The 21,850-nt window shown below is 51.8% G+C and overlaps 1 protein-coding gene across 11 annotated transcripts in view; it reads left to right on the forward strand.

Moving 5' to 3' along the window:
• Positions 1-21,850, forward strand: part of PLEKHA6 (pleckstrin homology domain containing A6) — a 162,083-nt gene that overhangs the window by 10,868 nt on the left and 129,365 nt on the right. For 8 of the 11 annotated variants that reach the window (XM_074384976.1, XM_074384979.1, XM_074384977.1 and 5 more), the window contains exon 3: positions 404-461. In XM_074384976.1, coding sequence (XP_074241077.1) covers positions 404-461 — 58 coding nt within the window. Of the gene's footprint in view, positions 1-403; positions 462-7,632; positions 8,085-15,602; positions 16,678-16,698; positions 18,739-21,850 lie in introns of those variants that run through there. The other 3 variants (XM_074384984.1, XM_074384980.1, XM_074384981.1) reach the window with 3 other exon arrangements.

Raw genomic sequence — 21,850 nt, forward strand, 5'->3', positions numbered from 1 at the left:
TGGTTGGATGTTCCTGAGGACACTTCTGGGGGAACCATCTGTGTGTTCACTGTGGTATCCAGGGGCTGGCACAGGGCCTGGCACCCAGTAGATGCTCAGTAAAGATTTGCTGAATGAATGAGTGCCTCCTGCCAGACAACGATTCATTTGGTCACTTCACCGCTCCTTTACAGAGGGTGTCCCATCCACTCCCATGCCTCTCATTACTTACTGGGAATTTCAGTGCTAGAAATAATGGACAAAAAAGGATGCGACGGTTGGTTTGAACTTGGCTGGCTTATCTTTGGATTTTCCTGACTGTCCAGGCACCCATCCCTCCTAAGTGCAGGTTGGGTTTGTGGGAAGAGAGGAAGAGAGGTTGATCCCAGGGTATCTCATTTCTGGTGATTTTGCTTCCTCACAGGTTTGCCCAAGGGCTGGGAAGTGGATTCCACCCGTGAAGGAGCTGTGTATTTCATCAAGTGAGTAAGAACCAGCTCCCTTTCTGATGTCACCGCTGGTTCTGCTTTTGCCCTTGTCAGGAGGGGAGATGGTTAAAGTGTCTGGTTTTTCAGTGAAGGCACTGCTGGGTCTGTGACTGGCTAGGAGGTTCCAGCTCTCTTCTGAGAGCTGAGATAGAGATGAGAATGTATGTGTCTGTGTGTCTGGGCAGTAACCAATGTCAGTCCTGGGCGGGAGGTGGGGGAGTGCTGGGCTGGGCTGCACCGGTGGGAAGGAGATGGCTCAACAAAGCAGAGGAAAGAGTCTGCTCAAGTTTCGGAGGCAGGAGATGGAGCCGAGGCGGAGGCAGTGGGAAGGGAAGGTGTCCGTGGGGTGTACGAAGGAGGACGTCAGACTGGGGGTGGCAAGGCCAGCTCTGGTCACTCTTGCTCTAGTGGGTGGGGGCATCTGCGATTCTGGGGGTGGTTTCTGTGGGTGGGGGTACTCTGTTTTACTCCTAGGGGTTGGTTAGGCCCCTCTCTGGGCTAGGGAGCCCTTATTTCCTACCGTGGCTAAAGGTGTGCCCTAGGAAGTGGCCTTGGACTTAACCTTGGAAGTAGAGACACAGCTGTTTAGGCTGGAGCGGTCCATGAGCTACCCAGTGAAACTCATTCCTCTTTGCCTCGGCCTGGGTCTCTCCATCTCCCAGCCAGGCTGGGAGCTGGTTTCATTTGCATGGGTGAGGCTCAGCGTGCCCAGGCCTGTGGGCCTCACCCTCTGGTCTGGCCTCAGATTCTTGCAGGGATGGTGAAGCGCCTCTGCCCAGCCGGCTGGGGCAGTGGCACCACCAGAGGGAGCCCATCTAGCCAGGGGAGGAAGGACCCTCGTCTCATCCCCTTTCCCTCCCTCTCAGCTTTGAAATCCCCATCCATCTATACCAGGAGGGGTTACCTTTCCATCCCCCCACCGCCAAGATCTGCCAGCACTTAATCTGTCACCGTCTACCACCTACGTCAGCTTAGCTGCTAACCTATTCTTTTTCTTTTCTTTTCTTAGACCAGGTCTCGATCTGTCACCCAGGCTGGAGTGCAGGGGTGTGATCTCAGTTCACTGCAGTTTCCACCTCCTGGGTTCAGGTGATTCTTGTGTCTCAGCCTCCTGGGTAGCTGGGACTAGAGGTGCCCACCACACCTGGCTAATTTTTGTAGTTTTAGTCGAGGTGGAGTTTTGCCATGTTGGCCAGGCTGGTCTCGAACTCCTGGCCTCCAGAGATCCACCTGCCTTGGCCTCCCAAAGTGTTGGGATTACAGGCGTGAGCCACCACACCTGGCCCTATTCACCATATTCTTAAAGCAAAAACGAAGTTTTCTTTTCTTTCTTTCCTTCTTTTTTTCCCTCCTCCTCTTCCTCCGTCTTCCTTTCAAAGTATCTGTTCTGGAAATTGTTCTAATATCACATGGCTGTTATAGACTGAATTTTTCCTAAGTTTGGACCCAAATCCTTCTTGCTTCAGTTAAGAATTGTAAATTGTTTCTTCTTTTCTCTCTCGTGCAGATATTACCTTCATATTCCTTTTTGTACATGGCTCTAGGGATTGTTCATTAAACACCTTCACGTGTCTTATGGCATCTCACCAGTCCCGAGAAACGCACCTGTCCACCTCTCTGACCTCGTGTCCCTCGCCCAGCCGGCTGCGCTGCCATCTTTCCTTCCCTCCATCATGTCAAACCCATCCCCACCTCGGAGCCTTGGCACCCGCCACTCCCCCTGTTTGAGAGCACTCTCCTCCTACTTCCACACACCTGGCTCCGACTCCTTGATTAGTCCAAGTGTCACCTCCTCAGAGAGGCCGTGCCTAACTGCTCCACCCAGTTCCCTCACCCCTCCACAGTCTTACTCTTACTTTTCTTTGCAGCACCCAGCACTACCTGAAACATGTTTGTTTATGTATCTGTTTGCTTATGTATTGCTGGTCCCTGGCTGCTGCATAAGCCCTGGGAGCAGATTCTGGCTACTGTGTTTTCCACTCCCTCCTAGAACCTTTCTGGCATGATAGGAACCCAGTATTTCCTGAAATGAATGCATGTGTAAAAAACATTGAGGGATAAACAACAGAGGCATAATTGATTTCTGCTTCAGCTATCAGCCCAGAGCTTTCTTCTGAGCTCCCCCAATTCAGTGTGTCCAGACTTGGAGTCATCGCTTCTTGGTTTCATCTTTTCTGGAAATACTACCAATGCAGAGCCCTCAGAGACACCCTCACCGTTTCTTCTCTCACGCCTCCCCCTGGGTCCTGTTAATTCTCCTCCCAAATATTTCTGAACCCACCTGCTCTCATCATCCCCATGGCCATGGACTCTCACTCGCATTATTGTAGAAGCTTCCCGACTGATCTTCCTGCCTCCAGGCCATAATGCTGCAAGAGTGCTTTTTTTCTAGAATTCAGATTTGGTCATACTAAAAACTCTGCATGTTTTCTATCTCTTACAGGATAACATCTAAATTCCTTATCTGGGCTCGTAGAGGGCATCATAGTCTCACTCCTGGCCCCCTTCCCAGCCTCACCTCCCACAGTCTCCAGCTGGCTCTTTAGCCTTCTCCTCTAGCCATACCAAATTGCTTGTGGTTCCCTCAACATTCACCTCCTTTCCATGCCTCCGGGCCTCTGCAGGTGCCAATTTCTCCTTACATGGCTCGTGCCCACCTGAGGACACTTGCTCTTCCTTCAAGCCCTGCCCATGCCATCACCTCTGCAGGGCTCTGTGTATTGCAGTTAATCGCTTATAGTTGTGTCATTTTCCGCTAGATCAGTAACTGTCCAACTGGAGAACGTATCACAATCACCAGAGGGTTTGTCGGAGCACAGATGGCTGGGCCCTACCCCTAGCATTTCTGATTCAGAGGGTCTTGAACATGCATTTCCCAACACATTCTCGGGTTATGCTGCGGCGGCTGCTCTGGTCCCATACTTTGAGAACCAGTAGTCCAGACTGAAAACTCATCAAGGGCAGGCGCAGCACGAGGAGGCTGTAAAGTCCAGAGACATAGGCAATATTGTTTAGTTATCAACCAGCCATGTGTTCTGTGTTCACATACATTTCCAGACCTGATAGCCTTTCTGTATATCTCAGCAGCAGCTGCCCCTCTAGGAACTAAGTGCTTTAACATTGACTCCTTACCACGCCTTTATGAGGAAGTCCGATAATCCCTGTTTTAGCAAATAATGGGAAAACTGGGACTTACTATTCCATGTCACAAGGCTTGTATTAGTAGAAAGCAAGCAGGGAGGCAGCCTCACGTGTGCCTGATTTCACAGGCTGCGCTCTCAGCATGATGGCACAGTTGCTTCACCTTGCTTGGACAAAGGAGGTGCTCAGTGAGTTCTTAGTGAATGAGTGAGTGAATGAATGAACAGCTGGCTCACTGTTCGTTCCTGTGTTCCCAGTTCCCACAAAATCTTAATGACGTTTGGTTGGTGGGTGAGTTAGAAACGCAAACAATTCCAGAAATGGATTCCAAGTAATAATTAAATCCAGACAACTTGGGAAACTATTTTGTTTCTTTCAGTGTGGACCAGGGAAATTTCAATGAGCAAATACTGACATCTGCCCAGGAGCAGACAAGTATGTTAATTTCGTGTCAACAAGCTCTTTCTTTCAGGGTATTTAGGAAGTGACCCTCATGGTATCCACAACAGACGTGTTGCTCAAGTGCGCCTGAGGTTCGGAAGGTGTCATTTACTGGGAAGAGGGGTGGGAGGAGGCGGGAACAAGTGAAGGGTGAAACGTGGGAAAAACGCCATCTCCAGCCTGCATGCACTTACCGGATAAATCCACAAGAGGGCTCCAGAGCACATGGCCGGCCCCGCAAGGCCTCTCGGGGGTTTGCTCGCAGCGTCTCAGGCTGATGGCGCCTTCTCGGAGGTGACGGGGCCCCTTCCCATCCCCTACCACATCCCAGCCATGGTGGGTCTGGTAGCCGTCTTTCTGATGCCGAAAGCTCTAGCTATGTAACACCCATTCCGGCCCAGCAGGACGTCTTCCCCGCCCCCTTGTCTCCTTCCCCGCCGTTCCCGTGGAAGCCGCCAGCGGTGAGACTTGCCGGTTCTGTCCCCGGGGGCGCCTCTCCCCTTCTCCAAGGTTGGCGGGGAGGGAGACTTGGCAGGACGCTTTTGAGAGCCACGCCCCTGAGAACCCGCTCCTCCACCGAGGGAACCCCGCCCAGCCGTCCGTCTTGTGCTGAACGCTTCCTCCGGGAAGGCGCGGGAACGTGCAGGCAGGCAGGCCACCCACCGTCCCCGCGCGCCCACGCGCTGCTCGGCGCTCCCTGAGGGGCTGCGCGGAGGCAGAGATCGGAACCCGGGGCTCTGCCCCGGCTGCTCCAGGCTGGGCGGTGAGTCCTCCAAGGCTGTGCTGGGTCTCTGGGAGTCATCAACACAGACCCCAACCCGAACTGCGAGACCCTGGAGGAGGAGGCGCCCTGGGAGGGGCGGTGGAGCCACCAAGAGCTGTTTGTTCTGTTGTCTCCAGAAGGCAGACTGGACAGAGTCCAGGAGTCCTGGGAAAGCAGTTCGGGTATAGTGACCCGACTAGCCCTGCCCTTAGAAAGGCAAGTAACACCCCAGAACGGTAAAGAAGGAGGCGGCCGAAGAGAAAAGGCAGTGAATGTGCTGGGTTTCAAAGAAGCCCATTTGCAGGTGGGGAAAACAGAGGCTCAGTAGTCAAGTAACTTGTTCGAAGTCACTGAGTTACTCAGGGACGCGGCTGGGCTTCAAAGTCACACAGATCATCAAAGATAGTTTATCGTTAGCCAGGCATGGTGGCTCCCACCTGTAGTCCCAGCTACTCAGTAGGCCGAGGCAAGAGGATGGCTTGAACCTGGGAGATGGAGACCAGTCTGGTCAACATAGTAACACTCTGTCTCTGCAACAGATAAAAAATTCAGCTGTATATGGCGGTGTGCACCTGTAGTACCAGCTTACTTGGGAGGCTGAGGAGGGAGGATCACTAAAGTCCAGGTAGAGGTGGAGGCTGCAGTGAGCTAGTTCTCCTGCGGAGCTCCCTTTGCTGTTCCCCCCCGCCCCCGCTGGGTTGGTATGCTCTGCAAGGGAGAGACCCATGGGGATGCAGTGGCACTGAACAGGGAGTGAGCCAGTCAATTTGTGGCCACCAGGCTGTATGGTAGGGAGTGGGGATAGTACTGGAAGAGTAGGGAGGACCCTTGTGTTTGGAGACCATGAGTAGGTGCCTGGGAAGCTTGGACTTGATCCTCTGAACAATGGGGGCCAGAGATTGTAGCGCGCAGACAGGATCACAGAGGTGCTTCCTGTGGAATCCTCCCTCCCTCACGCCGCCCCCCACCTTCCCCATTGGAGTTGTTTAAATGAGGCTCGCTTCTCCTTCTTCTGGGCTCGCAGAGCAAGACTTAGATTTGGCAATAAAGGGAATTTGTTTTCTCTGCTCCCTGCACGTCACCTGGCCTTGCTGCAGCTCTAAGATCTTCATACTGCCACCTCTGTTCCACCTTGATCCCCCGAGAAAGGCATGCACCTCACACCCACCCTCCCTTCGGCCTCTCGTGCCCCAGAGCCACCCAGATCCCCCAGAAACATTCACACGTCTGGTTCAGGCTTCTCAAAGGATCTGCGGGACTTGTCTGCAGCCCTTGCCCTCTGTCTGCCAGAGAGGAAACCCGCCCAGCAGGCCCATCTGCTGGTCGCCTTGCCTTTTCCAGCTGCCCGAGGATTATGGGGGCTGGGACTGGGGTCTGTGTCCCCCTCCCTGGCCTCCCTCTGGGATGCTATCTATAATCTCTTGCCCCAATTCTCCTTTCCTCCATTGGCTTCTCAGGGTCAGAGACCCCAAGAGCCCCTCATCTTGGCTGACTCAAAGCAGACTCTCCCCCTGCCTGCACCTGGAAGCCTTGCCAAGTCCTGGAGTGCCAGGGCAGGTGAGTTGGGCTGGGTCGGTTCTGCCTGGCACTGGGCCCTCATCCACAACTTGTCTGCCCTTTCAGCAGAGCAGCTTGCCTGTAGCCAACACGGGGCTGGCCTGGCATCATCTCAGCTGGGAAGGGAACAATGGGAGGTGACCAAGGGTCCTCCTCCCCAAGGGGGCTGGCGAGCTGCGCCTGCCGCCCTAACCCCAGATTACTAGCTCCAGCCTGGCCTGCTCTGGGGTGGGAGGGATGGTCCTTTCTGTAGCTCTCTAGGTCCCTGCCTTCCCCCAACGCTGTGGTATGTGTCAGTGGGGAGTGGAGCCACTGCCCCCACACCAACCAGCCGGGCTCCTCCCAGGCCCTGGGAGGGAAGTCTGTGCTCCTGTACCTTCCACGACACATTCCTTTACAGTTAAGGACTTCAGGTGGTAAAAATGATAAATGTCCTCAGATCACACTAAGAGAGAACCACTGGTATCGGAGTGGAGAGGCTTAATTTTCTAATCAAGTTGTTCTAACAATAAACAAAAAAAGCAATTATCATGTGAGTGGCCTTGCAGACACACTGTCTCTAGCCCCTGCTTCTTGACATAGTTCTGTATTCAGCAGTCACCCCAGAAGCTCATCTGGTCCAGTCTCCGGTTTCCAGGTTTAAGGGGCAGGTGGGACGGAGACCAGTGAGCCTGCCTGGAGGTTTAGGTGGGAATCTTTTGGGTTTTTTCCATCTTTCTGATCCTGTTCATGAAATCTGTGCTTTTATGACACTGGCCCATTGTCACACAGAATCTGTGGATAGAGGGAAACCAAGGCAGAAAGCAATCTTTGTTTAAGCAGAAACAGGGCTGCAACTCTATTGTTGGAGGCCCTTCCTTCTGCCTCTGACCCTGAATAATGCAGAACCCAGGTACCCCGCAGCTTGGCTGGCATCCTTGCTCAAGGTGATCAGGGACCAGTTTGGGCTGAGGTCTAGGAGAAGATCCTGGCATCTCGTGGTGGGCGCCAACCCTTTCCAAATGTTATTTCTCTAAATTCTCTGCACTGAGGTGGGGGCGGGGGATGGGGAGGCCCTGGGTCCTCAGCCAAGCTCTCCTGATGCCTAGAGACATGCCCTTCTCTGGAGTGGACAGCCACAGAGCTGAAAGGTGACCACCATGCTATTTGGGCGAGGCCCCACGCATGATTCCCCTGGGCAGTTTCCGGCTCCCTGCGGTCTCTGGTGGGGGATTCTAAAAATGCAGCTCGCCCAGATGGTGGCCCTGCTTCCCTTTGGGGGGCAGCCTTGTCCCGGTGGTGGAAGGGCCAGGAGGCTGTACTGAGCCACCCTATCCTCTCCCGGGCTGCGTGGATGGGTAGCGGCTTGTCGCTGGTGTGGATGGAGTTAAACCTTTTCGGGGACTATTTACTCCTGATCCTAAGTGACAGCTTGGGGAGGGAGAGTCACGTGGCCCTGAAATCCCCGGGGGAGCCGATGGAGCATGCCCAGCTGCCTCTGCCTGGGAAAGATGCTGGATCCTGCAGTAACCACAACAGCATCCTCTCCCTGCGCCAGGGACCTGCCAGCCGGAGAGATGACTGATTAGATCAGATTAGATCCGGAGCCCCACTTTGTAGAAGGGGGCCCCAGGGGCAGGGGAGGAGGACCCCAGCTGGCCTGAGCTGTGGGGAGGGGTACCTTGGGGCTCACAGAGTTAGAGCTTTCCAGCGTGGGGATCGCACCTCAGAAGCCGGTGAGTCTGTTTTCATGCATTGCATAGATGAGGTGGGAGGAGGAAGGCTGGGCTCTGGTCAGGGCTGGCAGCTGCCTGTCTGCCGCGTGAGCCTGGCTGCTTGCACTGCGGTGCACTGGCTTCCCCATCCCTCATCCTTGGCAGCCTTACTTGGGGATCATGGATGCTGAGAATGCTAATTATAGCCCTCCGTGTGCCCCCACCCCCACCTCCAGAGTCCCCTGTCAGGGCTGATGCTGTTTAAATTGATTACATTTAAACTGCATCTCCTGGATGAGGGCAGCATTGGTCTGGCAGCTTCCTAGTGTCGCGCAGGGGTCCCCCAGGCAGGCTAGCACAGAGAGGCCAGCCCACCCTCCCTTGAATTTTGCCAGCAGGAAGGAGAGGTGGAGGGGGTCCAGGGTCAGGCTCAGGTCAGCCCCAGGGACTCACCTTCCTCTGTGTGGGGAGGGGTCAGGGTGTGTATCGTTCTTATGGGTCAGATTGGGATGCGGGGTGACAGAGGCTCTTGGATTCCAATTCCTAGGAGGCATCTGAGCTCTGCGGGTCTCAGATTTCGTGGAGAGCTCCTGCAAGGAGCTGGAGCCTGGTATGTGGTGTGGGGGGGGCAGGGAATGAGGGGATGGCATTTATAATGAGGGGACCGGGCTGCGGCCAGCTATGAGCCTCGGGGGCATTGTGTGAGGAGTCTGGGGAAAGGAGGATGACTGGGGAACTGGCCAGGGAGGGGTAAGGAGGGCTACAGTGGAGGGGGAGGAAAGGGGGCGAGACAGGAAAGTGGTGGAGGCGGGGAGAGGGGAGAAGAGGCTCCTGGGAAATGCTCCTTGAGACAACAGGCCAACCAGGGCAGGGAAGGGGCTGTGGAGCCAGGGAGAGTAGAGATGGAGAACCAGGAGAGAGGGAGAGCCAGCCTCGGGGCACAGGGGTGCGGTGGGAGAGCTGCAGGAGGGTGGAAGGTGGTGGGGAGGAGGCTGGAGCTCAGAGCTGGTGTCAGGAGGTTGCAGCCTTCAGGGACTGGAGGCTGTTCCCGAAGGCCTGTAGAGACCCCTTACCCCCAATCTGATCACTTGGGTGGTCACTCTGCTGAGGGTCTCCTCCGTGTTGGGAAAGGGTCCTGGCTGGCAGGTATCTGCCTGAGTCTGCTGTCTGGGCAGGTGTGGGGCATTGCGGGCACCTGCCCTACCAATCTCCCAAATCCTGGCTTCCAGGCCACCTTGGAGGAGCATGAAGCTGGGGAGGGCTTCTGTGACTGGGACTGTTTGGTCGCCAGCTTTCACCCCCGAGCAGCTGCGTCTTAGCTTCAGCAGGACATGAGCAGATCCCGCGGGTGAAGAGGAGGTGGGGGCGGCCTAGGCTTGGGCCTGTCTCCAGGTTGGGGTGGCGGGAGGGGCTGAGGGCGCCCCGCCTGGCACTGCCACTGGGCTTTCCTTATGGAAACAAGCGGGTTTCTGTGTCTCTGCACAAGGGTGCAGCATGCCGGGCCGCAGATACGAATTATTAAAAGTCCGTGGTTTTCCAATCAGCGGCGAGGTGATGAATGTGTTAGCGCTGGTGTGTAATTAATCCTGGCGGGCTGCTACACATAGGCTGCAGACAATGGGGGTCCCCCCCTTTTTTGGGGGGGCTCGACCTCTTTTCCTCCTTCCTAGGAAGGTGATGGTGCAGGACAAATTACACAAATAATGACTTTGAATGTGTCTGCCTGGATTATTGAGTTGGATTATTCCTGCTTGTTGTAAATGAAATAATTACTGATCCCTCACCCAGTGAGGGAGGCAGCCACGTTGGCTCCCGGGCTGACATCAGAGCTCCCAACTCGCCCAGGCCCAGCCTGCAGCCGTGGGCTCACAGAGCAAGCTCTCTTGGCCCAGGGGACTGGCCTGGGCCAGAGTAAAGAAGCCGCAACAGCAGACAGGAGCATGGTGTCAACCCGTGCTGAACAGGCTGTGGTTCTCCAAGTCAGTTTCTTCATGGTCTTCCTCCTGCCTGTTGTGAAATTCGATGAGGTCATTGGCACTGGTCTCGGCGCATCCATGGGGCTGGGCCTCACAGGAGAGCTGCAGGATTTGTACTCCCTCGAGCTCCGGGGTGAGGCGAAGGGGCTCTGGAAGCCAGGGCTTAATGAGAGGACTTGAGCAGGCCAGTCTCTAGCCACTTAAAGCACATTCAGAGAGGAAAAAAGGACTCTATTTTGGGAGACATTTAGAGGAAGCAGGAGCAGGAGGAAAAGAAGCTGAGGGTAGGCTCAGTAGAAGCCTTTCCTGGGCCATCTCTCTGTTCAGGAGGCTCCCACTCAGCACCCACAACCTTCAGATGCCCCTCAGAGACTATCTAGTCCAGACTCCCTCCAAGCCAGATGAGCCTTCCTCAGCCTCCCTGATAGGAGCAGCATTCTCACTTGGATAATTCCAGTGACAGGGAGCTCATTACCTCACAAGGCAACTTCCTCTGTGGTCAGGACATTCTTCTATATTGAATCAAAATCTCTCAACTTCTAAATTCCATCCTCTGGTTCTGAGTCTTTGAGGCTGTGTGGAACAAGTCACCTCTCTTTTGCACGTGGGGATAAAAATAGTTCTCTTCTGATTAAAATAGTATTTGATAGTCAGTATGTGGCTGTAATCTATTTTATGTGATCGTTTCCATGTCGGACACCTAGGTTGTCATCTCATTTCCCTTTTATAGATAGCACAAGGTGCACATTTTTATTCATAAGGCTTTTTCTGTGTGTCGGGTGACTTAGGGTAAATTCCAAGGCATAGAATTAATGTGATGAAGGGTATACATGAAAATAATTACTATTCTGTGAGTATAAAAGTAATACATAGTCATTTAAAAATGTGGAAAAACATATAAAGAAAAGTTAAGAATGATCCAAAAAAAAAAAAAAAAGAATGATCCATAGATTTGATATATAATTTTAATTTTGGTATATATGTGCTTTTATGAATTCGTGCATGAACATATGACTGTATTTATCATCATAATACATACATATACCATTAAAATCTTGAACCAGATGTGTATTATTGTCACTTAAACAGGAAGCATTTTTTTCATATCATTAAACATTCTTTTACAGCATTATTAGTAGTAGTAGTAGTTGAGACAGGGCCTTGCTCTGTTGTCGAGGCTGTTGTGCTGTGGTACAGTCTCTGCCCACTGCAGCCTCGACCTCCCAGGCTCAAGCAATCCTCCTACCTCAGCTTCCCAGATGGCTGGATCTACAGGTGTGTGTCACCACACCTGGTTAATTTTATGTATTTTTGGTAGTGACAGGGTTTCTCCATGTTGGCCGGACTGGTCTTGAACTCCTGGGCTAAGTGATCCACCCACACCGGCCTCCAAAGTGCAGGGATTACAGGCGTAAGCCACTGCACGTGGCCTTTACAGTATCATTTTAGAGTGACTGCCTCATATTTCATTATATGCTTATTCGATTTATTTGTCGATACAATCCCTATGTTCAACTAGGTATTTCCAATTTTCTACTTTTATAAACAAGGCTACAATGAATATATAAATATCTGAATCTTCACACATATCAATAATTTTTTCCCTTAAGTTGTATTTCTAGAAGTGAAATTGCCACATTGTTAAAATATTTTGCCAAATTCCTTGTTCAAAAGCACTAATTCACATTCCCGGCAACTGTGTCTGAGGATGGATTTTTGTGGCATGGGCATCAACATTGAGTATTACAACTTTTTTCATGGTTTTAATTTACTGTTTCAATCCATTTGTTTGATTGGGAGTGAGATATAATTTTTTTTTTTTTTTTCTTTTTGAGACAGAGTTTTGCTCTTGTTGCCCAGGCTGGAGTGCAATAGCGCGATCTCCACTCACTGCAACCTCCGTCTCCTGGGTTCAAGCAATTCTCCTGCTTCAGCTTCCCCAGTACCTGGGATTACAGGCATGAGCCACCACACCCAGCTAATTTTGTATTTTTAGTAGAGATGGGATTTCTCCATGTTGGTCAGGCTGGTCTTGAACTCTCAACCTCAGGTGATTCGTCCACCTCAGCCTCTCAAAGTGCTGGGGTGGTAAGAATGGGAGTGTGGTGATAGAGGCGTAGTGCTGAGAACTGTTAGGATGACAAGTGAGGGCTAGAACCCAGATTCCCTCCTCCTAACCCAATGCTCTTCCCCTTCTGAGCCTCAGTATCCTCATCTCTAAAATGGGAATAATAATTCCCGCCCTGGCCGGGCATGGCAACTCATGCTTATAATCTCAGCACTTTGGGAGGCAGAGGCAGGTGAATCACAAAGTCAGGTGTTCAAGACCAGCGTGGCCAACATGGTGAAACCCTGTCTCTACTAAAAATACAAAAACTAGCTGGGTGTGATGGCGTGCACCTATAATCCCAGCTACTGGGGAGGCTGAGGCAGGAGAATCGCTTGAACCTGGGAGGCGGAGGTTGCAATGAGCTGAAATTACGCCACCGCACTCCAGCCTGGGTAACAGCGAGACTCTGTCTCAAAGTAATAATAATAATAATAATAATAATAATAATAATTCCCACCCTGCCTTCCTCACCAAGGGTCAAATAAGTTAGTGTAGGAGGTAGGTGTGAATACAAAGCAATGCGACCTGAGCGTCCATGATCACATCAAATGTGAAAGCTCTTTGAAGTTCTCCATGTGCTCCCAGTGGCCCTGCCCACTGTTTCTTGGACTCTGACCTTCTCAGTTACTTCTCTACTGTCCAGTAATTCCTGACTCCTTGTTTTCTAATCCTGCCCACTCTCCCCCTCAATGAGTGATTAGAGGGCAGTGCTTAGCACATAGTAGGTGCTCAGAAATGCTGGTTGGATATATGAAGCTTTGGATGGAAGGGTTAGGCCCCAAGGAACAGGCACAGAGAAACACTCAGGAGAAAGCCTTGGATGGGGGCAGTGGTGGGGAATTTATTCCCTGTTCTCCTCAGCCTTGCCTCTCATTCCGCTGGACTTCTTTGAGACAGGAGATGGTCTGATTTGTCTTATGTGTATCTGTGATGTTTCACACAGACCCAGGCACAACAGAGTTGTTTGGTAACTGTTTTTTGACTGGCTGAGTGATGAGACAGGGTGATGTAGAGACAGCATGGAATTAAGTGGTGAGTAGGACTTGGGAACCTAGCACCACCATTTTCTCTGGATACAGACTTACTGCATGCTCCTTATGGACCAGGAAGATACTTCGTTACAAAAATGAACCTTTGCCGGGCGCAGTGGCTCAAGCCTGTCATCCCAGCACTTTGGGAGGCCGAGGCGGGTGGATCACAAGGTCGAGAGTTCGAGACCATCCTGGTCGACATGGTGAAACCCCGTCTCTACTAAAAATACAAAAAATCAGCTGGGCGTGGTGGCGTGTGCCTGTAATCCCAGCTACTCAGGAGGCTGAGGCAGAAGAATTGCCTGAACCCAGGAGGCGGAGGTCGCGGTGAGCCGAGATCGCGCCATTGCACTCCAGCCTGGGTCACAAGAGCGAAACTCCGTCTCAAAAAAAAAAAAAAAAAAAAAGAACCTTTATTTTGGTGTATTTATTTGCGAGATGGGGTCTCGCTCTGTCCCCACACTGGAATGCAGTGGCACTGTCATGGCTCACTGTAGTCTCGACCTCCCAGGCTCATGCAGTCCTCCCACCTCAGCCTCCTGAGTAGCTGGGACCACAGGCATGTGCCACCACACCTGGTTAATTTGTTTACTTTTTGTAGAGACAGAGTCTCACTTTGTTGCCCAGGCTGATCTTAAACTCCTGGGCTCAAGTGATCCTCCCGCCTCGGCTTCCCAAAATGTTGGGACTACAGGTGTGAGCCACTGTGCTTGGCCAAAGATAGATTTTTAAACTCACAGTCTTGTAAGGGAGCAGATGAGTGAGCAAACGTCCATGCTATCTATGATAGAGACATGTGCTACATATGTTGTGTCGTGGACTGTCCGGGACGGGCAGGCACGTCTGCCCGGGGGTCTCTCGACCTGCAAGAGGGTCCCAATACCTGGAAGAGGGAGTGCGCCTGGAAAATTAATAAAGACAGAGAGAGAGAAAGCGAGGCGTCTGGAGGGCTGATAGGCTGTGCCTAAACAGCAAATTTTATTTTTCAAAGGCCAGGAATAAATACACTTTCTTGGCTCTGGTTTACGTCATAGTAAGAGGAAATGCAAATGTATGCCTCACATGGCCTATACAATAGAGAAGTCAGATATGCGATCAATGGTTGTAAAAAGTAACAAAATTTTCTACAATCACAAAGTTTGTTTCCAAACATCATTCACAAAGCTTGTTTATATCCAAACATTATTCACAAGGCTTGTTTATATCCAAACATTATTCCTCCTGGCTACAGGTATCTCTGGTTTGACCTTGTTTTAGAACTGAAATGTGAAAAGGTTTTTTGGTTTTGCTCATCAGAATATCTTTTAATCGGATTCTCCTTTGTCTACTCCTGACTCAACTTAACTCAACTTCCCCATTCAGGAATCTCTGAGTCAGGAATCGAAGCCATCCCTTATGGTGGCATTTTGCTTTGCAAATATCGACAGTTAAACCATTATCTAGGGTACAAGGCAGTCTGGTAAGTAAAGGTTAAAACTCATTCTTAAAGTCATAAAAAGGTTAAAAGCAGGAACTGGTTGCCGGCAGGGGGTCACTCGGTCTAGCAGCAAGGCATAGTTTTAGGCCCAAACGATATTGTGGTTGATATTAGAAACTGATCATTCATCTTTCAGTTCCTATATTTCCGGATAGCTCGACTGCCTCCAGTAGGAAACTGTGTTTGGGATCAAACTCACTGTGTAGTGAGACTCACGCCTTTTAGGGGTCTCACACGGGAATGTTCCCCACAATGTTGGTGGCCAAGAAAGGAAAGGAATAGACTCTCCTAGGAGGTTCCCCAAGGCAGGAACCTTAAGCTGAGTCTCAGCTTGGGAAAATTACTCAACTTCTCTGGGTCTCTGTTTCCTTAGCTATCTTGTTAGGAAACAAGTATTTGCAGAGTTGAGGATGAAATGAAATAAAATAATATGAAGAAAATGCCTGGCACTGGATAATCTTTTTTTTTTTTTCTTTTTGAAACAGAGTCTTGCTCTGTCACCAGGCTGGAGTGTAATGGCATGATCTCGGCCCACTGCAACCTCCACCTCCTGGGTTCAAGCAACGCTCCCACCTCAGGCTCCTGAGTAGCTGGGAGGCCGCCATGCCCAGCTAATTTTTGTATTTTTAGTAGAGACAGGGTTTCACCACACTGGCCAGGCTGGTCTCGAACTCCTGACTTTGTGATCTGCCTGCCTCAGTCTCCCAAAGTGTTGAGATTACAGGCGTGAGCCACTGCGCTTGGCCAATTTTTGTACTTTTAGTAGAGATGGGGTTTCACCATGTTGGCCAGGCTGGTCTTGAACTCCTGACCTCAAGTGATCTGTTCACTTTGGCCTCTAGGAGTCCTGGGATTACAGGCATGAGCCACTATACTCGGCCTGAATACTCTTTTTTTTTTTTTTTTTTTTTTTTTTTTTTTTGAGATGGAGTCTCTCTCTGTCACCCAGGACGGAGTGCAGTGGCATGATCTTGGCTCACTGCAACCTCTGCCTCCCCGGTTCAAGCGATTCTCCTGACTCAGCCTCCTGAGTAGCTGGAATTACAGATGTGCACCACCACGCCTGGCTAATTTTTGTATTTTTAGTAGAGAAGGGGTTTCACCATGTTGGATATGATGAAACTTAATAACTTAATAGAAGTTCAAAACGTCTCCTTGAAACCAGGCCAGGGATTGTTTGGTGGGGCGAGCTTGGGGAGGGCAGGAGCTGAAGAAATTCCAGGAAGCTGGGCCCTACACAGCCTCACCCTCTCTCTGCTGTTTCTCAATGAAAAATTTCATACAAGTCACCTATAACATGCTAGGCACATAGTAAGGACTAGAAAATATTAGATCTGCCTTATGATTTTTACCAAAATATTTCACAGAGAGACCACACTTACACACAGACACACGTGGGTTGCATGCGTGTGGACTCCCGATATGCTCAGGAAGGGAGGAGGGTGAGAAGGCCTGGGGTTCGGTTGAGTGACAGCTGGCTGCTGCTCAGTCTGAGAGGCCTTCCTGGAGGTGAGGCGGCTGGACCTCTGTAGAAAAGGTGGGAGGGTTCAGGTTCGTCATGGGTGATGGAACCCGGGAGGACAGCTTGTGGTTCATGCCCAAGTTGGGGGAGCCTGCTTCATGGGAAACATGTCAAAGGGAAAGGTGGCCCCTGACAGCAGGAACTTAGTTATCTCAGGCACGTAGGCCACCTCCCCCGACACCCCACCCCCTCTGCCTGGGCCAGTCCTGGCAGCAGCATCCCAGCTGCTCAGTAGCCTGGCTGGTCCCCTGACCTTCCTAAGCAAGGCAGCCTGGCGGCCATGCTGGGTTGCCGTGGTAACTGGCGGCCTCCCAGCTGGGTTGCCTGGGTAACCGGTTAGCTGGCTTTGGGAAAGGAGGGTGGTGAGCTGGGGGAAGTCGGCCTCAAAAGAGGCAGAGAAGGACAAGGGCTGGACAAGGAGGAAGACAGATCCCAGATGCCCCCAGCACAGCCCTCTCCTCTCTCCCTCATGGGACTGGGAAAGACAGAAAAAGGCAGGTAGGAAAGACTGTTGTGTTGTTTCCAACCCTTTGTGTATGTGTTTTGCAGTGTGAGTCATCTTGGCCCTCGAGGGACTCCCAGGATGTTTGGGGGATTAGACAGGGTGGCTCAGGAGCTAATCCTGGAAGTGATAAAGCCAGGGGCCATCCAAACCGAGACTCAGTCCTGGTCCTCCCCCGTCCCCCACCAAAGCTCAACTTTACCTCTTTGAGCTTTGGTTTCCTCATCTGTCAAATGGAGGGGACTTGGATCTCCAGGGCCCATGTTTGCGGCAGTGCCTGGCACTGTCAGTGGTGGGTTTCCTTCATTTCCTTCCACATTGACTTTTGATTCAGTGGCTGCTTTCCAGCCTGTGAACAGCTTGCACCAGAGGCCAACCCTGCTCTGAGCTCAGCCCTGGGAGGGGATGGTGGTGGGATGGCTGGAATTCTTGAGAAATTAGAGGCATGGCTCTTACCTCAAGGAGTTTACCAGCTCACTCTGCAGAGGGCGGAAAGCAAGTTACACAGGTGAGAACATCTGCAAGAGCAAGAAAGGTTTGTTTTTGTTTTTGTTTTTGAGACAGGATCTCGCTCTGTCACCCACACTGGAGTGTCCTGGTGAGATCATAGCTCATGGCGGCCTCAACCTGCCAAGGAGCTGGGACTATAGGCGCGCACCACCACACCTAGCTAATTTTTGTATTTTTTGGTAGAGACAGGGCTTCGCCATGTTGTCCAGGCTGGTCTTGAACTTCTGGGCTCAAGCGATCCATCCACCTCCGCTTAAGTTCCGGGATTACAATGAACTATTGTGCCCAGCCTGAAAGTTTTAAAAATAAGACATCAAAATTTTTGACTGCAACCAGTAGAAATACATTTCAGGAGTACAAGTCTGTTATCCTTCCTGGAAATGGTGCATGTCGTATTCTAGTCTCGTCTGGCCTATACATATTTATTTTTAAAGGGAGTCCTTACCCTTCAACTTGCTTTCACACTCACGGATGGGTCAGTTCTTTCAGTTTGAGAAACACGGAGAGAGCATGCATGCTAAAGCTCCCAGGTCTGCGCAGGCGCTCCCGCTGCTCTCACCTTCCAGGGGCCGTCACCTGGGGGATCCTCGCCACTCCGATTTGCGAGGTCACTGAGACTCAGAGGTCTCCTGATTTGCCCAGGGCCAGAGGCAGCAAGTCCTGGAGCCAAGACGGGAGCCGGGGTCTCTGTTGCTCGGGTCCATGGCCCACCCCTACGCCTGCTGAATCTGCTGCCCAGTTTTATTCCTGCTGTGAGGAGAACACAGGATTATATATGTATATATTTAGATGGAGTCCTGCTCTGTTGCCCAGGCTAGAGTGTAGCGTTGCCATCTCGGCTCACTGCAACCTCTGCCTCCTAGGTTCACGCGATTCTCCTGCCTCAGCATCCCTAGTAGCTGGGATTATGGGCACACACCACTATGCCCAGCTGATTTTTTTGTACTTTTCCTAGAAACGGGGTTTGGCCATGTTGGGCACGCTGGCCTTGAACTCCTGACCTCAGGCGATCCACCTGCCTTGGCCTCCCAGCATGCTGGGATTACAGGCGTGAGCCACTGCTCCTGGCCAGAAACTCAAGCATTCTTACTTGGAGAGAAACAGAGATCTCAAGATCCAAACAGATCCCAGTGTCTGTCCTGGCCCCCTTAAAACTGAGGGCCTGGAGCAGGCCCAGAACTCAGGTTCCTCTTGTCTGCTGTGGAGAGCTGTGGAAAGAGAAGGCCAAGCTTGAAGCCGTCTGGGTGTTCCCTCCGTGTGAAGGGAGTCAGCCGGGAAGGATGGGTGGGGCTGGCTGCGTGGCTGAAGCTAACCCCTCCCGACAAGCTGTTCAGGCGGCCAAGCGACTGGACCTCACTGTGAGGGCAGACTTGGTATCAGGGGCCTGGGCCATGCCTAGAGGCCTCAGGCTTCTGGGAGGTTTTTTGACACGAAAGCCTTAAACCAGTCCCCAGAGAAGCCAGTTTCTCATTGTCTGTCTCCCATCTGACAACAGAGATGACAGTCAGCAGGATGCTTGCCAAGTGTGGCCTTGAGCGCAGGCTAAGGTCAGCGGGGTGGGGGAGGCGGCAGTCGGGATGTGGCGCATGGTGGCTGAGGTTGGGAGTGTCTGGAGCAAGAGTGCCTTGAGTGGCTGTGGAATACCCAGGCTGAATGCTGACCCTATAAATATTTATTGTGATAAAATACAGATAAGGCCCAGAATGAGAAGCAGGAGCGTGTGAAGGAATCCACACTGCTTGGTCCCATTTTCAGCCATGCTGTGTGAATTTAGCCTGTTCGTCCGTCTCTCAGGACCAGGGTTGGCCCCTGTGCATGGGGCTTAGGAGCTGGGACTGTTTCCTCCCTTCCCTCATGGACTTTGCCCTTTGCAAACAGAACGGGCGCGGCATCTGTGGCTGGGAGACACTCCCTTGCTGTTTGGATGTATTCTCTTATCAGCTTCGAGCTGCCCCACTTGCCCTGTGTTGAAGGGAGGTCTGAGGGTGGCTGATGGCTGAATTAGAGCCCGTGGCTTGGGGAGGAGGTTGCAGAGGGTCAAGAAGCTTCAGCTCTAGCTGTGTCCTTGTCTCTCTAGGGTTCTTGTTAATTTACTCAGCACCCACTGCTTTAAGCAGCATTTCCAACTGTAAAAATGAGAGCGGTCAGAAGGTGTCTTGTCCAGGCTCTTGATTTGGTATTTCCGGTTCTTGGTGCCTCTGTAACATGCAGTGTTACAGGCCAGGGCGGTGGGCGTGTGCGACTAGGAATTCTGCTGAAATTCAAGTGGGATGTACGTTTCCGCCTCCAGCTGGCTGAGTAGAGGCTGGGGAGATGGTGGGTTTCTGATGAGGAGAATCGGTACTTAGGATGGTACCAGCCGGCGAGCATGCCCAGTGCTTCAAGAGGAAGTGATTTCCACTCTGAAGTTGCATGAGTGTCTTTCTTGTAGGAATCCCTAATCTCTGTATTCGTATACTCGGCCATCTACCCACTCAATATACTGTATCCCCTCAAGGCTTGTCCAGCGTGACCTTTGATCACCTTGGAAAAACCTACTTCTGAGATGACAGGCCCCTTATCCAAGGCTACATTGGGAAATGAGGGGGGAATTAGAATTAGAATTTACAGATGTTTCCATGTTTCCTGCAGAGCCGTCTTCTTGCCCCTTGAGTGACCCAACTGTGAGTGTGGGCATGTATTAGCCAGTAAGAGACACGGAGGTGTGGGGGATATGGTTATTTATTTGATTCCACTCTGGTGTGGCTCCCCTGTGGTCATGGCTCATTTGTGGTGGCTCAGGGCTGCAAGGCTGGCCACCTCTCTGCAGGTGCCCAGACCCCGTGTTCTGGAAGAGGCAGGCAGTAGATGCTGCCTCCTCTGGAGGGGCGAGAGTGAGAGTGTTTGCTGCTCTTATGTTCCTGTGCATACAGAGAGGGCCCATCGCTGCTCTAGGTATAATCAAGGGGGCCGTCAGACCGTGCAGAAATCAAGTCACAAAGCAGCTGAGGCAGGGCTTAGCAGCAGTGCCAGGGCGGAGGGACAATCAGAGACCACAGCCAGTGCCAGCAGCCTTCCCGTGCTCCCTGCTACCCAGCTGTGATTGAGGAGGCGGCTATCTAATGGGCAGCTCCTCCAGGGGCCATAGCCTCCCTTTGCAGAACAGGCCTTCTCTGCATCCAGAAACCCAGCGTCCTTAAAGCCAGCTTAACCATCTGGTGGTAGCTAGCAGGTGGGCTTCACTCATTCCCGTATTTTCCGTGTACTTCCCTCCACGCCTCTCTGCTCTTCCTTGCTATCCTTGTAACAGGGGTCACTTTTCAGATGTGTTCAGATATGAGCGTGGAGAGCGACTTTAAGTTGGGTGAGCTGATTTTCCCCAGGGCCTCTGGTCTCTTACCGTGAAGGTCAAGTGACTCAGCACAGAAAGGAGGGTTTGCTCCATCCCGTGGCTTTGTTGGGAGGAACTTGCTCTGGGTCGGGGAAGGGGAGGGGTGGGAGTGGGGTGGGGGGTGTGGGAGCAGAACATAGTGTGGGGGAAGAGGGGACAGGGGAGTCATTGTTGCCGCTGCTGTTCTTTTCAGGGAAATGTAGAGTGTCCCCTCCTCTACCAGCTCTCTAGTATTTGTGCTGTGGGTGAGGCTGAACCCAGGTCACAGTGCACGTGGGCGCTAAGAGAGGGGAACGGGGAGATCCTGTGACATCTGCCTTGTGGTGGCATCCAGATCTGAGCAGGGTGGGAAGAAAAGAACCTGAGACCTCTGGAAGAGTGGCATAGCAGAGGTGGGGAGTGCGGAGAGGGTTCTCAGTGGGAAAGAGTCTGAAAGGGAGTAGGGCGGAGGGGCTGAGACAGGAAGCCTGGGCTGAAAGGCACAGGGGAATCTCAGGCACCTTCCGAGGGGCTGTGTGTGGTCAAGCCGTCCTGGTCTCCTTGTTAGGAGAGTCTGGCAGGGAGGAGGTAGAGTGGTGAGCGTGGAGACAGAGAGTGTCTAGACCTCAGGGAGGACTTTCTTGTCTCAGAATAGAGAGCATTCCCATCGGGCCCAGCATCTTCCAGATCTGGTGTTGTCAGAACCAAGGCTAAAGTCATCAACACTTATACTTATTAGGTTCTATTTGTAAAAGTATCCTTTAATTGGCTGAATCAGCCGGTTGGAAATAGAAGTTATTCTGAAATATCCTGTCCACATATGTCTTTCTCGCCGATAAATGTGTTATCTCCCCACAGCAATTAACATAATGCCTTGAAAGAGTTGGTGCTTGGTAAGTTGCCTTCCCCACCTTCCCCAGGCGTTATGCTTGTGTGTGTGTGGGGGGGGTGACATGCAAGGGGTGAGGTGCTGGAACTCCGGTTTTGTTGGAACTCTCACACCCACGTCTTTTCCTGGGCTAGATTACAGCTTGTTTCTCCACCTTCTGGCTCAGAGCCAGGATCCCGGCTTCCCAGTCACTGGCCAAAGGATTGGCAGGGTGAGGTTGGGTCACATCTTGTCTCTCCTTCTCTGCCTTCCTCCTTGGAGATGTCACTTTGTCACTCACTTCTGGGGCACTCTGATAATATGGATAAGGTACTGGCCTGCAGTGTAATTTGGGTTAGGAAACACTGAACCTCTTTTATCCTTTTTATAATTGACTCTATATATTTTTAATTCTTTCTTTCTTCATTTTCTTTCTCTTTCT

This window comes from Saimiri boliviensis, chromosome 14 (genome assembly GCF_048565385.1).
Source record: "Saimiri boliviensis isolate mSaiBol1 chromosome 14, mSaiBol1.pri, whole genome shotgun sequence".
NCBI classification, from domain to species: Eukaryota; Metazoa; Chordata; class Mammalia; order Primates; family Cebidae; genus Saimiri; species Saimiri boliviensis.